General features: G+C 41.0%; 1 protein-coding gene across 1 annotated transcript; it reads right to left on the bottom strand.

Annotated features, from left to right (window-relative positions):
- Window positions 1-357: 357 nt before the first annotated feature.
- On the bottom strand, window positions 358-14566 carry LOC126379435 (zinc finger protein 425-like). Its single transcript, XM_050028191.1, has 14 exons — window positions 14285-14566; window positions 13708-13845; window positions 11704-11929; window positions 10063-10192; window positions 9456-9557; window positions 8537-8654; window positions 7808-7893; window positions 7164-7290; window positions 6547-6668; window positions 5730-5840; window positions 5142-5345; window positions 4838-4949; window positions 3981-4088; window positions 358-2089 (listed from the first exon to the last, which is right to left on the bottom strand). Exons 1-14 carry the CDS (start codon window positions 14432-14434, stop codon window positions 1907-1909), a joined length of 1917 nt encoding a protein of 638 aa, XP_049884148.1. The 5' UTR covers window positions 14435-14566; the 3' UTR covers window positions 358-1906.
- Window positions 14567-14649: the final 83 nt, after the last annotated feature.

Genomic DNA, 14649 nt, shown 5'->3' with positions numbered 1-14649 from the left:
GTTAGATTTAAAAAGGGTTAGGTTAGATTTAAAAAGGGTTAGGTTAGATTTAAAAAGGGTTAGGTTAGATTTAAAAAGGGTTAGGTTAGATTTAAAAAGGGTTAGGTTAGATTTAAAAAGGGTTAGGTTAGATTTAAAAAGGGTTAGGTTAGATTTAAAAAGGGTCAGGTTAGATTTAAAAAGGGTTAGGTTAGATTTAAAAAGGGTTAGGTTAGATTTAATAAAAGGGGCAAATGCATGCAATTCGCCACATTTATCTCGTCGTAAGTGGGTGCAACTCCAATCATTTGTGGCTCTGCCCACCCTCAACGGGGATTAAGCGTGTTCATGTACGCAGGTTAAGCAAAAATAATCGTGTAATACTGCAATCATATTTATTTGATAAAATATAATATCATTTACACATTTTTGTATAATAAGATGCACTTAATTACTCTCTTCAAACATGGCTACATTAAAAACCAAGTCACATAGACATAGAGCTTTCCGGGACAGCCAACAGTAGCCAGGAACAAGGACACGTCAAAGCAATTCTCATCGTCTCCCTAGCCGTATCCTGTTTTCCACGGAGTCCGCTTACGTAACCTGAAGATTTGACAGGTCCGGGTTTTTACAGAAGCGACTACCTGTCTGATCTTCCAACCCGCGAAGGGAAAACCAGCCCAATGCAGGTTAAGAATAAGGTTAGTGATTATTTAGAAGATATGAATGCATGAAATTAACTGTCTGGGAACTGATATTAGGCAGCCAAATTAAATAAGTATAACAATGGCCCCGATTCCTGCAGACACCGCCTAATTTTATTTTAACTTATATCCGTCATTTTCATATCCGTCGAAAAGGAAAGGGACGGATGATTCACAGCTCTTAATTTTAGGAAGAATGAGTAAATGAATGAATAACCCGGGCGAATCAAAAGGTACGTCGCTGGTATGCAATCCGTTTGACGTGCTGTCTACTTAACTGTGTCGGGTTATTGACGGATGTAAAATTTTTAGACGGTTGGTTTAGATTTGTGCTTAAAATTGACGTGTGTTCCATAAATTTTATGCTTGTCGATTACCCGTCCCTTTCTTTTTCGGCGGATAAGAAAATGACAGATATAACTTAAAATAAAATTAGATGGTATTTACAGGAATTAGCACCAATATATTTTTTAAAGAATGTCTAAGGTCGTGTATCGAGGCAAGAAAAATCTTGTAGATTATTTTCCCCGGCTATACAGGTTGAGAGAAGCTGTAGTAGTTTTAGGCGGATGAAACATTCGTTATGTAAAAAATGACGATTCAAAATGTAACTATGTTGCCTACTGAATATTTTAGAACTTGAATTTGAAATTTGAGTTACATCACATACCTTCGAAACCTTATATTTCACCTCGCCCGCTGCCAAAGTGGGTGGGCAGAAATAAAAGATCAGAAAATGTAATTTTAAACTATAATTATGAACTATCTAATATACCTAATACAATATAGATTATAATGTAATGAACATAATACATAAAGTAAAAAATAAAATTCTGACAGAATAAATTTAATTTAATTTTAGTTTTACAGTTCCAAAGGTATTTTTCCTGTACTTGTAAATAAAGGACGAAGTTTATGGGTGTCAAACTAAAATAAAATTAAGTTAGCTGGAACTGGCGTCATGTACTATACCTGCTGGTATGTCACTATACCAGGTGGTAAGTCACTATAACTGCTTGTAAGTCACTATACCTGGTGGTATGTCACTGTACCTGGTGGTAAGTCACTATACCTGGTGGTAAGTCACAATGCATGATGGTAAGTCGCTATACTTGAATGTAAGTCGCTATTAATGATGGTAAATCACTTCAATTAACCCGGGATTTTAAATAAATTACGATTCAGATTCTTTTGTTGCCTATATAGTGGTCCTGTCTAGCCTAGCTACCATCAGGCTTGGAGTCCATAAACTCGACGACCCTCTTGGGAGGGAACACCTTGTGCACTCTCTTCCTGTGCGTGTACAGCGACGCTTTCTGCTTGAATGTTTGCTGGCAAATCTCGCACGACAGCGGACGCTCGCCAGAGTGGATCACTATGTGCTGGACAAGCGCTTTCTTGTCCTGGAAGAAAGGAATTGACGTTAGTAAGATACAGTGATGATTGATGTGTGTCGTAGATTTTACCTGAATAAACTTTTTATTATTATTGAAAGGAAAACCAGACGCGGGGTATCGAATTCTATCTATCTATTGTGTGGGTTGTGAGGTGGAGTACCAACCTCATCCACCCTGGTGTCAGGGTTATTATTGAACCGCCAAAGGCCCCCGACATGGCTCATGTAACGACTACATAATTACATCAGTAAGTAGTAACCGGGACCAACGGCTTAACGTGCCTTCCGAAGCACGGATCATCTTACTTTCGGATAATCTGGTGATCAGCCAGTAATGTCCTAACCAAACTAGGGCCACAAAGTCGTTTTTGTAAACAAAAATAGCTACAACGCGCAGCGCGTATGATGACTTCAATCTGACAGTCAACTTTGACATTTGAAGTAGTGTTGCAATGCAAAAATAGATTTATTCTGAAAAAGGGATATCTCACAGGCTACGTTCCCCGAAAATAATATAGATGGCGCTGTAAACATTTTCCTTTCATCCATCCATCCATATCGTCTACTCTGGAAAGTCCTTCATTCTATACACAATGGCCTCAAACGACCTTCTGTGGCCCCGTGATTGAGCTTTGGGCTGACGATCCGGAGGCCCCGGGTTCGATTCCCGTTGGGGACATACCCCAACGGGAATCGAACCCGGGACCTCCGGATCGTGTGGCCAAGGCTCAACCACTGGACCACGGAGGTCGAAGGAGGTATCGAATTATAGCCGCACGACGTCTATCCACGTAGATAGCATTCACTGTATTTATAGATTGAAAAGCCTGCAGGCGGGTGGTCGTGTACCAGTTTCTGTCTATCGCTTGATTGTCTAAACTTTCGATAGATTTATAAGACTTGATTTTTGTTTTTATAGCATTCACTCTTGCTTAGGGAAACTCACAAGGAGAAAATTAAATCGAATAATCGTCGGCTTAATGAGGAGATGATGAGAGAATAAGGGAAGATCCGGTGTAATGGTTAACACGCTCGACCCGGCTTGACAGGAGCTGCCGCTTCAAGTTCCGTCGGCATCAGATATTTTTATCGATTTAATTTTCTCTTTTTTTGAATACTTGTCAGTTTCAAATTTCCAACCAATCACAGGATTTGAATTCTATATGTCAAGATAGGTACTGTACACATATAGTATAACAGAAAGCTCGGTGTAGTGTGGATACTTGGTTCGTCTTGCGATGGACCATGGATGTACTTTTGAATTGGAATATAATCGTTATGTCGTTGTGTGGGCCACGTTGATTAAAACATACTAAAAATATAACAATACGTAGAATGGTGCATACACTACAGTATTGAATATATCCTGTAACCAAATGTTGCTACTTTGCAATAATACTGCTTAACATACTCTTCTGTCTAATTTATGTGTGTGTAATGAAGTCATCATCAGCCGTACGACGCCCACTGCTGGGCATAGGCCTCCCCCAAGGATCTCCACGACGATCGGTCCATTACACCGGGTCTTCCCTTCCATGCGACATTCTTTAGATTTCGTCATAAAGCCGACGATATTTCGATTTAATTTTCTCTTTGTGACGTTCCCTAAGCTCGAGTGAATGAAGTATTAGTTATGATATTGTAGGATTTCAAAATTCCACGAAACGAATGTAAACCTAAAGAAAGAGGTCTATGATCATTTTTTTTTTGTCTATGGCAATATTCTAGATTAGTCTATGAGTGGTGTGACTTTTTAATTTTTTCCCGGAATGGCGAAACGATTAGAATTGTGAATGTAACAAGAATACAATAAACTGTGTGGAGCTGATTTGCCGAGCTTTTATTTCCATCCCACATTATATTATTCACACACATTATATGTTATATGTAAAACTTACAGTGAACGCCTTCCCACACTGCTGGCAGCAATGGTTGCGCGGCTTCTCCTTCCTCTCGCCGTGGACGCGCATCATGTGCTTCTCCACATTAGCCCGGGATGCTATTGGCTGAAATAAGAAGAAAATGGTGCTAATTCCAGGACACACCATCCAATTTTCATTGTAACAATTATTTTTTTGGAAATAAACTTATTATTATTAATTTTATTTTAAGTTATAACCGTCATTTTCTTCTCCGCCGAAAAGGAAAGGAACGGGTAATAGATAAGCATAAAACTTATGAAATAGACGTATATTTTAGGCAGAAATTCAAACCCACTCAAATTTTACATTGCCCAATAACCCGAGAGAATTAAGTTGCAGCACACGTCTAACAGGTTTTATATCAGTGAGATGCCTATTTGATTCGCCCGGGTTATTCAATCATTCACTCAATCATTTTTTTTTTTAAAAAAACAGCTGTCAATCATCAGTTCCTTTTCTTTCGGCCGATAAATGACAGGTATAACTTAAAATACAATTAGGAAGTGTCTGCTGGATTCAGAGCCAATATATGATTAATCTTCTTAATTTATCTTAAGTGCAGTTTTCACTAACACAGATGGCTCGACCATTATAGAGGGCGATACAGCTCACCTAGGGTGGTATTAATAAACTAATCTCAGCTGAGACTGCCCTCAAGATCATGCTCAAGTACCTGTTATTATATGAGAACTGTCACAATGACATGATCTTGAGGGCAGTCTCGAAGCTGAGATTAGTTTATTAATACCACCCCTATCACGTTGGTCTAACAGAAAGCTCGGCGAGGTGTGGGTACTTAGTTCATCTTGCGATGGATGCAGTTGACAACCCACCTTGGCACATATAGGACACTTGTGCGTGGTCTTCCCGAGGTGTTGGTAGTTGAAGTGGTCCTGCATCTGTTCCTTGGTCGGGTATCCCTTGTTGCACATCGGACACGGGAACCTGCGGATTATTTATTTATTATTACAATCATTTGTGAAGGCACGTTAAGCCGTTGGTCCCGGTTACTACTTACCGATGTAAGTTGTCGTTACATGAGTTATGTCAGCAGACTTACCATCAGGTGTACAGACTTACCATCAGGTATAGTGACTTACCGTCAAGTTTACTAAATTACCATCAAGTATAACTTACTTGAACACGTTGTCGGAGGCGTGTGCGCGTGAGTACTTGAGATGCGCGTGGTAAGTAGCTTGGTGCGAGAACACCTTGTCGCACTCGAAGCACACGTGACGCGTCTTGTTCTCGTGACGCTGTATGTGGTACTTGAGTTGTATCACGCGCACCATCTTGTGGCAGATCGGGCATTCTTCACGGGGGAGTGGGCCTTCGTGTAGCCTGCAAATGTAGTATTTTTTTTTTTTTTATTTATTTTGTTTTTTTTTTTGTTTTTTAAGTCATTGTGGTCCTGCGGTATATCAGCTTGCTTCTCAGTCGAGGAGCGCGGGTAGAAACTTGCGCTAATGAGTTTTTATTGCATCTTAAATGCAGTTTTCACTAACACAGTTGTCTCTACTATTATAGACGGCGATACGGCTCACCACCTATCGCGTTGGTCTTGACAGAAAGTTCGGTGAGGTGTGGGTACTTAGTTCATCTTGCGATGGATGTACCTGTGACTACCCCAATTGGGATATAGTCGTGAGCTTATTACGTTAAGTATACACACACATTAAATAATACAAGTGTATGTATTACCTAAGATAAAAATAAAATCTTCACCTTAAATGTGTAGCGAGAGTGGTTTTGTTGACAAATCTCTTCTTGCAATGGTCGCATTGTAATCCTTCCCTGTGATATCTATCTACGTGGTTCTTGCGGGCTCGAGAGTTTCTGGAAATCAACAAAAAGCAATCCATATATTAATGCGTTAGTAACTTGTACTACCTAAACTGCTGCCATAACATAAACAGCCTATACAGGGTGTTAGTGACATCGTAACGAAAACTTTGAGGGATGATTCAGACCATGACTCAGAGTTAATGAGCTTAGTAATAGACCTCATAACCCATAGAACAGAAGAAGCATGTCTGAACCATCATAGCATAATCATTACAAATGATGTTGAAATTGTGGAATGGTCTGGATTATGCAGTAGACCATGCACTACCGATGATTTCACGTACGCTGTCTCTAACATATTTATTAATAAAATTGACATATGGTAATCCACCTCAGAGGATTACCATATATGTCAATTTGGAGGAGGTCGGTGGCGCAGCGGTAAACGCGCTCGGTCTGCGATTGTTGAAGTTAAGCAACTTTCGCAAAGGCCGGTCATAGGATGGGTGACCACAAAAAAAAGTTTTCATCTCGAGCTCCTCCGTGCTTCGGAAAGTACGTTAAGCCGTTGGTCCCGGCTGCATTAGCAGTCGTTAATAACCACCAATCCGCACTGGGCCCGCGTGGTGGTTTATGGCCCGATCTCCCTATCCATCCATCCATAGGGAGGCCCGTGCCCCAGTAGTGGGGACGTTAATGGGCTGGTGATGATGAATCCACCTTATAACCCACACGATAGAAAAAGACGAAGACTTACTTAAAGAACATATCACACTCCAAGCACCGGTACCCCTCTATAGTGGTCTTGGACAGCAGCCGTCGCAGGTCGCCGGGTTTGGGTGGGGTCGACGGCGATTCTTTCTGTTTTTTCTTCTTACTCTGAAATAACAACATAGTATCATCAAGTATAATGGCTTACCCTCAGGTTTAATAGGGACTTACCGTCAGGTATAATGACTTACGGTCAAGTCCGACTTACCATCAGGCATAGTGACTTATCGTCAAGTCTGACTTACCATCAGGAATAGACTTACCGCCAAGTCTGACTTACCATCCGGTATAGCGACATACCAGCAAGTCTGAGTTACCATCAGGTATAGTGACTTACCGTCAAGTCTGACTTACTATCAAAGAAAAATACATTTGATAGGCGGAGGACAGGAGTCCTAGTATGGCTTTGTAATAGACTACTCTGGGCGCCATCACACTCGCGTCAGACAGAGTACTGCGGCGCGGAAGGCAAGAGGGAAACCACTGCCTTATTTTTCCCTAAAAAAGTAGCATGGAAAATGCTGAACCGACAAGAGCGTGGCTCTTAAATTGATGATGATGATTATTATATTATAAAATAAAATATAATTTAGTATTCCTCACCTTCCCGCCAGTAGTGTCTCCAATCTTGATAACTGTGTTCGGTACCGCCTTGCTCATGTGAGTCTTAACATGCATGCTGATCAGGCGCACGCTGAACTCCACGTGGCTACACATCTTACACGTGTACCTGCAGTCGTAAAAAAAATTATCCACCTTACAAATAAAAACATACACTAGTTAACTTACATCACCGATTGAGAAATTGGTCGGTATACTGCGGTACGGAAGGCGATTGGGGCAACCACCGTTCTACACGCCCTATCTATGGAGTAATGAAGGCGATTACTCCACCGACAAGAGCGCAGCTCTTAAATAAAGAGAGAGACAGGGTTGAACGTCAGTATAAGTAGTTGGCAGCCAAGCAAAATTGAATCCAATTAACATACAATTCTACTGAACTTCGATGTTCGATTTGCTCCAATCTGAATCGGCTTCGTCTTAGCGGGTAGCAACCCCGTTCGAGATCGAGCGTCTTTTTGGGAGGAAGCTCAATGACCTCCTGGGGATCCATTATGTGGCCCTCAAGTGCTCGGCCTCTATTGTGTATGAGAGCCTCACAGCTAGCGTGTAGGTTACGAGTTCATCTTGCGATGGATCTACCTCTGACTACCCCAATTGGGATACAAGGAGCTCTGATACTGTACCTGAAGTAATGTTCATCCAAGTGCGAGTGGATCTTGGACTCGTCTATGTACACGTAGCAAACTTTGCACGCCATGAAGCCAGGTTTCTGAAACAAAACATATTATTGTAAATTCTTATCCCCACCAAAAAACTAACTAATGTTACTGGACTAATGTTATGGGCGATAGGCTGATCCCTTATCACCATAAGGTTCATCATATCCATCTTAGGACTTCGTATCAACAGTGGCTGCAAGTTGTCTTTGATTACTTGTGGCTCTGCCCACCCCATTTGGGATTACGGGCGTGAGTTTATGTATGTATGTATGTTATCCCCACCACCCCTACCTCTTTTTCACCAATTCGAATCACTTGTATGAAGAACGATGTGAATAAATATTGAGTCAAGTCATCGAAATCCCTTTCATTTATGTGAAAGCAGGGTCTAATCACTTGCAAAACAAATTTCCTTGCAAAGTCAATTAAAAACATTGGTCGTGGGTAATTTATTTTTTATAAAATGGCAACACAGGGTGGGATGACGTCAGCTGGGCTAACCTTGAAATGTTAGCTGTCACTTTTGAGCACACCTGCGGGCTTAGCACCGTAAGCGCGCGACTCTTTCTCGCCTCGACATACGTCACCCGTCACTCTCTCACAGTACTGCACAGAGAGAGACAGTCGCGTGCTTACGGTGCTAGGCCCGCTGGTTTTCTTATACGATGGTTTTCACTACAAAAGTACACTCACAGCTCTATGCGCGGATATGAAGTGGTCTTCAACCTGTTGTTGTGTGTAGAACCCGATAATGCACAACTCGCATTTGTACACCGAACTCGCGTACTGGAGTTTCTGCTTCGCTTCCTCTCTGCAACCATTATACAAAAAAAACAATTACCTAAAAATAGATGTTAACTCTAACAGCCTCCATGGTCTAGTGGTTAGAGCGTTAGGCTCACGATCCGGGTTCGATTCCCGATGGGAACATTGTCGAAATCACTTTGTGAGACAGTCCTTTGTTTGATAAGGACTTTTCAGGCTTGAATCACCTGATTGTCCGAAAAGGTAAGATGATTCCGTGCTTCGGAGGGCACGTTAAGCCGTTGGTCCCGGCTATTAGCCGTAAAAACACCTCCACCATCCCGTTTTGGAGCAGCGTGGTGGAGTATGCTCCATACCCCCTCCGGTTGATTGAGGGGAGGCCTGTGCCCAGCAGTGGGACGTATATAGGCTGTTTATGTATGTATGTAAAATGTTAACTCTAAAGGTTGAGGAATTCCTCGAACTCAACTCAAAATCGGTATTCTTAAACACAGCCTCAACCTTAACGTCATGAAAAAGGCAGTTTTGATTGGTTTATTGGTTTGTTTTGTCTGTGTATTTTTTTTTTTAAGTTTTCTTCTTTCCGATTCCTATGATTTCGCAGTTAAACGCTGCGCAAAGGGTTATAGTGTAAAAATATAACCAAAAGAATATGTTTCTGGTGGTGGTGTTTATGTTTGTGGTATTGTTTGGTTGTGTTGAATTTGTTTTGTATATTGTGTGCAATAAAGTATATTTGATTTGATATTCTATACTCAAATAGTAATTTCTTTAAATTTATTTCTAAGTGACATCTTGGGTCCAAATTTGTAAAAAGCTAAAGTAAAATACATTCACACAGTCTCACCTGCAGGCCATCATCTCAGCTTCGGACATGTACTCCGTGACATACCCCACCTTAGCTTGCGGCTTTGGCTTCTTGGCGCCGGAATCCGTTTCAGTTATTGTACTGTGGAAGAGTATGACATATAATTACACATTTAAGTATTTGTTACATGTTTTTTTTTAAATATAATAATAACATTTTTTTAAATATAATCTTCTATCGTGTGGGGTGTGAATACCAGCCTCATAAACCCTGGTGTCAGGGTTAATGAGCCGCCAAGGGCCCGTAACAAGGCTCATGTAACGACTACTTACTTACATCAGTAAGTAGTAACCGGGATCAACGGCTTAACGTGCCTTCCGAAGCACGGATCATCGATAAAAAAAAGATATAGTGTTTCATTATTTTATTGTCTTTTGATAGTGATTTTTGTCTTCTTGTAAAATATATTGCTGCTTGCACGAGAACCGTTTTATTATTAGGTCGCCAATAGTTAGTATCTTTTTTTTTGACGTGACTTATTGTAGATTTGCCGCAGATGGCATTAACTACTTGGCCGGACAAATGGGGAGCGCTGAAGGCTCTCACCCGGAATAGTTAGTATCAGTGGTACTAGTTATAACGTTACCTGACAGTGATCGGCACCTCTCCCTTGACCACGTGGGTGAAGGTCTCCGCGTGCGTGACCAGCGCATCTGTGCCCACCACTATGTGGGACATGACACCCGTCACTGGATTCTCCAAAACTATCTGCGGCACTGCAACACAGGAACACAGACTATTTAAACCGCACTATAAAGCCCCAAACTAGTGTTTCCGCTCGATAGCGCCCTATCGATAGTTTTTGATCGAACTATCGATAGTTTACCAAATACCAAAAAACGATAATATCGATAATTAATCGATAGTATCGACTATAGTTTACCAAAAAGCGATAATATCGATAATTAATCGATAGTATCGACTCTAACGATACTATCGTTTGCTTATCAATAGTATCGCCAAAAAAGAGCTATCGATATTATCGACATGGCCCCTGACATGACTCATGTAACGACTACTTACTTACATCAGTAAGTAGTAACCGGGACCAACTTAACGTGCCTTCCGAAGCACTGATCGTCTTACTTTCGGACAATCAGGTCCTAACCAAACTAGGGATCACAAAATGATAATGTGATATGTCCCCACCCGGGATCTCCGGGAGGCCTTTGCCAAAGGGCAAACTGGCACATAAGACGGCAATCATGTACCTGGTATAAAACTCATGGAAAGCCCTCTAAAATGGCGCCAGGGGCGTTCGCATCGCTCGCGGCCCTAGGTCCACCAATCAACATATCAACAACACCAACAACACACCAAACAAACAACAACCAACAACAACAACACACCTCAACATACATTGTTTTAAGTTTACGCGGTTATTATCATAATTAAAACACATAATAACGGGTTCTTACCGCGTTTATATGGGGATATATGAGACTCCCGATATTTCGACACTGTTGCAAGTGCCATGATCACGGGATGACTGATGAGATAGGAGTGTTATCGACCATGTGGAATCCATTAGTAGGTGTTGTAAAAAGCTTGAAACGGCCTAATGTGGTGAAAAAACGTGAGGACACAGTGAGTGCGGTTTGTCGTAGTGAGTTTGGTGCGAGTTCAGATGGTTCCGAACATTCCGATATCAAAAACATAAACAAGCGGCAAAGAAAGAGGGTAGACAGATATGTCTGCCCGTAGAAAATTATGGATCTACCTACTCCACTCCAATCTCATCAGTCATCCCGTGATCATGGCACTTGCAACAGTGGCCCCGATTCCTGGAGACACCGTCTAATTTTATTTTAAGTTATATCTGTCATTTTCATATCCGTCGAAAAGGAAAGGGACGGATGATTCACAGCTCTTAATTTTAGGAAGAATGAGTAAATGAACGTGTCGGATTATTGACTGATGTAAAATTTTTAGACGGTTGGTTTAGATTTGTGCTTAAAATTGACGTGTGTTCCATAAATTTTATGCTTGTCGATTACCCGTCCCTTTCCTTTTCGGCGGATAAGAAAATGACAGATATAACTTAAAATAAAATTAGATGGTATTTACAGGAATTAGCACCAATAACCGCGTAAACTTAAAACAATGTATGTTGAGGTGTGTTGTTGGTTGTTGTTGTTTGTTTGTTTGGTGTGTTGTTGTTGTTGTTGGTATGTTGATTGGTGGACCTAGGGGGACCCGTTATTATGTGTTTTACACCTCAACATACCTTCAAGCATGTGATCATCAATATCTAAGTCGATGTTGCTCCGTACAGCCTGCGTCACGTCGAACTGTTCGTTCTTCACGTTGTCTGGACCGCTGATGGCTATGTACTCTGTCGGCCATTGCTCGGCGTCCCTCGCTGTGTAGTCGAAGTATATCTTATCGTAGTCTGCCTTTGTGATGACATCCAGCGAGGACAGTGATTGGGACATGTATGTGTGGTCCACACTCTGAAATTGTAAATAAAACATAACATCATCATCAGCCGTACGACGCCCACTGCTGGGCATAGGCCTCCCCCAAGGATCTCCACGACGATCGGTCCTGCGCTGCCCGCATCCAGCGGCTTCCCGCGACCTTCACCAGATCGTCGGTCCACCTTGTAGCGGGCCTACCCACTGAGCGTCGTCCGACACGTGGTCGCCATTCTAGAACCTTTCCGCCCCAGCGGCCATCGGTTCTCCTCGCTATGTGTCCTGCCCACTGCCACTTCAGCTTGGCAATTCTCCGAGCTTATGGTCCAAACCCCCCCAATATGACCTCAACATATCAAAACATAACAAAAGATAAGATATTTATTGCATTGCTGATGTTTTACAGAGGTCTTAAAAATAAAAGAAAGTACAAACAGGAACCCAGCGAGGGCACTACAACTTAAAATTATACACAATGAAAACAGAAGACCAAGAATAAAAATAATAAATATTATGTTAAAAAATAAAAGATACGTACATTTACGTACATTTTTTTATTTTTTTTAATTTCAAAGGTTCGTTAAAAAACTCATGCAGCGTATAGAATGCTTTTCCAGTTAAGTATTTTTTAGCGACATTTTAAAGAGATGTATTTTGTCTATTTCAGTTATGAGTTTAGACAACCTGACAGCCCATAAACAGCCTATATACGTCCCACTGCTGGGCACAGGCCTCCCCTCAATCAACCGGAGGGGGTATGGAGCATATTCCACCACGCCGCTCCAATGCGGGTTGGTGGAGGTGTTTTTACGGCTAATAGCCGGGACCAACGGCTTAACGTGCCCTCCGAAACACGGAATCATCTTACTTTTTCGGACAATCAGGTGATTCAAGCCTGAAAAGTCCTTACCAAACAAAGGACAGTCTCACAAAGTGATTTCGACAATGTCCCCATCGGGAATCGAACTCGGACCTCCAGATCGTGAGCCTAACGCTCTAACCACTAGACCACGGAGGCTGTGTGCTGTGTGGAAAATGTAAATATTCCTTGTTAATGAGAGACTTCCCAGGTTTCCAGGCTATGTGATCCAGAAACAATATGGCGCACATACATATGTACACATTTTACATCCTTTAACCTTCTAATTTCATGGACAAACATATTATGCATCTTTCATCTTTGTTTTTGAGTATAAAGGATGACCCTTTTTATTACACCCAGACACAGTTACATCTTCCACCCATTATTATTCTGATAAAAATAAAGAGAAGCAATATAGGTAACAACATAATTCTATACATAGGTAATATAAACCAATATTCAATAATCAAGCAACAATGTATTTTGGAATATTTATGTACCCGAGTAATGAGAAAATAGGTAATTATCACATTAAAACTGTACAACGCCATTTGTATTGTTTTTGGTGAACGTAGCCTGGAAAGTCCTTAATTACATGCTAAAACTCGAGAATGATTGAACCGGTTTGGAGAGAGAGAGAGAAAATGTTTATTCAACAAATTGTGACACATTACATACGAAGTGTTACAAACAGAGTAAAAACAACAAAATATCATAAAACAATTTTTAAAACTCAGTACATAATGTGGCACAGCAGTGAATAGGACACGAACTCAGCATTGTGTCTATTTCCGAAGAAACAGACGCTGTTTTTCAGTCGCTCCTTAATTTTTGGCTAATTTTAGTCTTGAAATATTCGTGGAAGTCCAGCGAAGATTAAGTGCTGAGAAAATGTGAAGTTGAATGGGCCATCTAGTATACAATGAAGAAACAAATAATATAGTTAAGCCACCTCTTGGGCTCGGCTGATGGCAAAGACCCGCAGGTGATCCTGGGCGCTATGCACTTGCTGCTTGAACCGGCAGAACTTCTTGAGCAGCGCCAAGCACTCCCAGCAGACAAACTGCTCCATCTCCAAGGTGTCTCCGAACTGAAACCAGACACAAAAGTATAATATAACATAAGCTCACGTACAAAAGTACAAAACTTACGTACAAAAAGTAAGACCCAGAGGGGGTGCAGTCTGACGCCCGATACCAATTGGTGCAGGGCGAAGAGTTACCGTGGTATACGTGGGAAATATTATTTATTCTATATGTTGTTGGTAAAAGCACACTAACCTAGCAGATGCCTATTCACACAAGCTCTGAAAACCAGACACTGGGAGGAGGCTTGTGCTTAGTAATATGATGTATACACATACAGGTTATACGTGATTCTTAGGTTTTATAACGGAAAAGTTGACACTTTTTTTATAATATAGACCCCATGAACCATTTCTAATTAATTCTTATTATAATTAGTGATCGCAAACTAGTTTGCGTAATAGAAATACGTTAAAGAAACTTTTGAAAGTTTTGAAAACTTACCCTGTCTCCCGCGAAATCATACATAAGTAGCCGAAATACTTGGTATATTTGGGCCAAGTTATTTATTGCAAATAAGTTACGATCGGCACTCAAACACGTACTGCAAACTGTTCTATACGTATTGTCTACGTCCTGCTCCATTTTGTTCATAAATACGCGCTAATTAACTTAGAAACGATAGTAAAAATATTTTGATTACTTTTCAAATCACAACAAAAAGTAATACTTCCATGTAAAATAGACGAAAATTGATGAAGATTATTCAACGCTACTACGACACCACAAAATGGCTGCTTTACCCGGTGTTGCAATGTCAGAAAAATACTAATTCAAATACCGGTTTTTTTTAATACATGTTTCGTAGT

Source organism: Pectinophora gossypiella, chromosome 29 (assembly GCF_024362695.1).
Source record: "Pectinophora gossypiella chromosome 29, ilPecGoss1.1, whole genome shotgun sequence".
Taxonomy (NCBI): domain Eukaryota; kingdom Metazoa; phylum Arthropoda; class Insecta; order Lepidoptera; family Gelechiidae; genus Pectinophora; species Pectinophora gossypiella.
Note: the sequence above shows the minus strand (reverse complement) of the source record. Positions and strands in the feature narration are given on the sequence as shown.

Coding starts and splice junctions, on each gene's coding strand:
- LOC126379435 (XM_050028191.1), bottom strand. CDS start 14,434: ATGAACAAAATGGAGCAGGACGTAGACAATACGTATAGAACAGTTTGC. Junction 7,894..8,536: donor TCATATCCGCGCATAGAGCT/GTGAGTGTACTT, acceptor GTTTTGTTTCAG/AAACCTGGCTTCATGGCGTG. Junction 4,089..4,837: donor AGTGTCCTATATGTGCCAAG/GTGGGTTGTCAA, acceptor TTCTTATTTCAG/CCAATAGCATCCCGGGCTAA.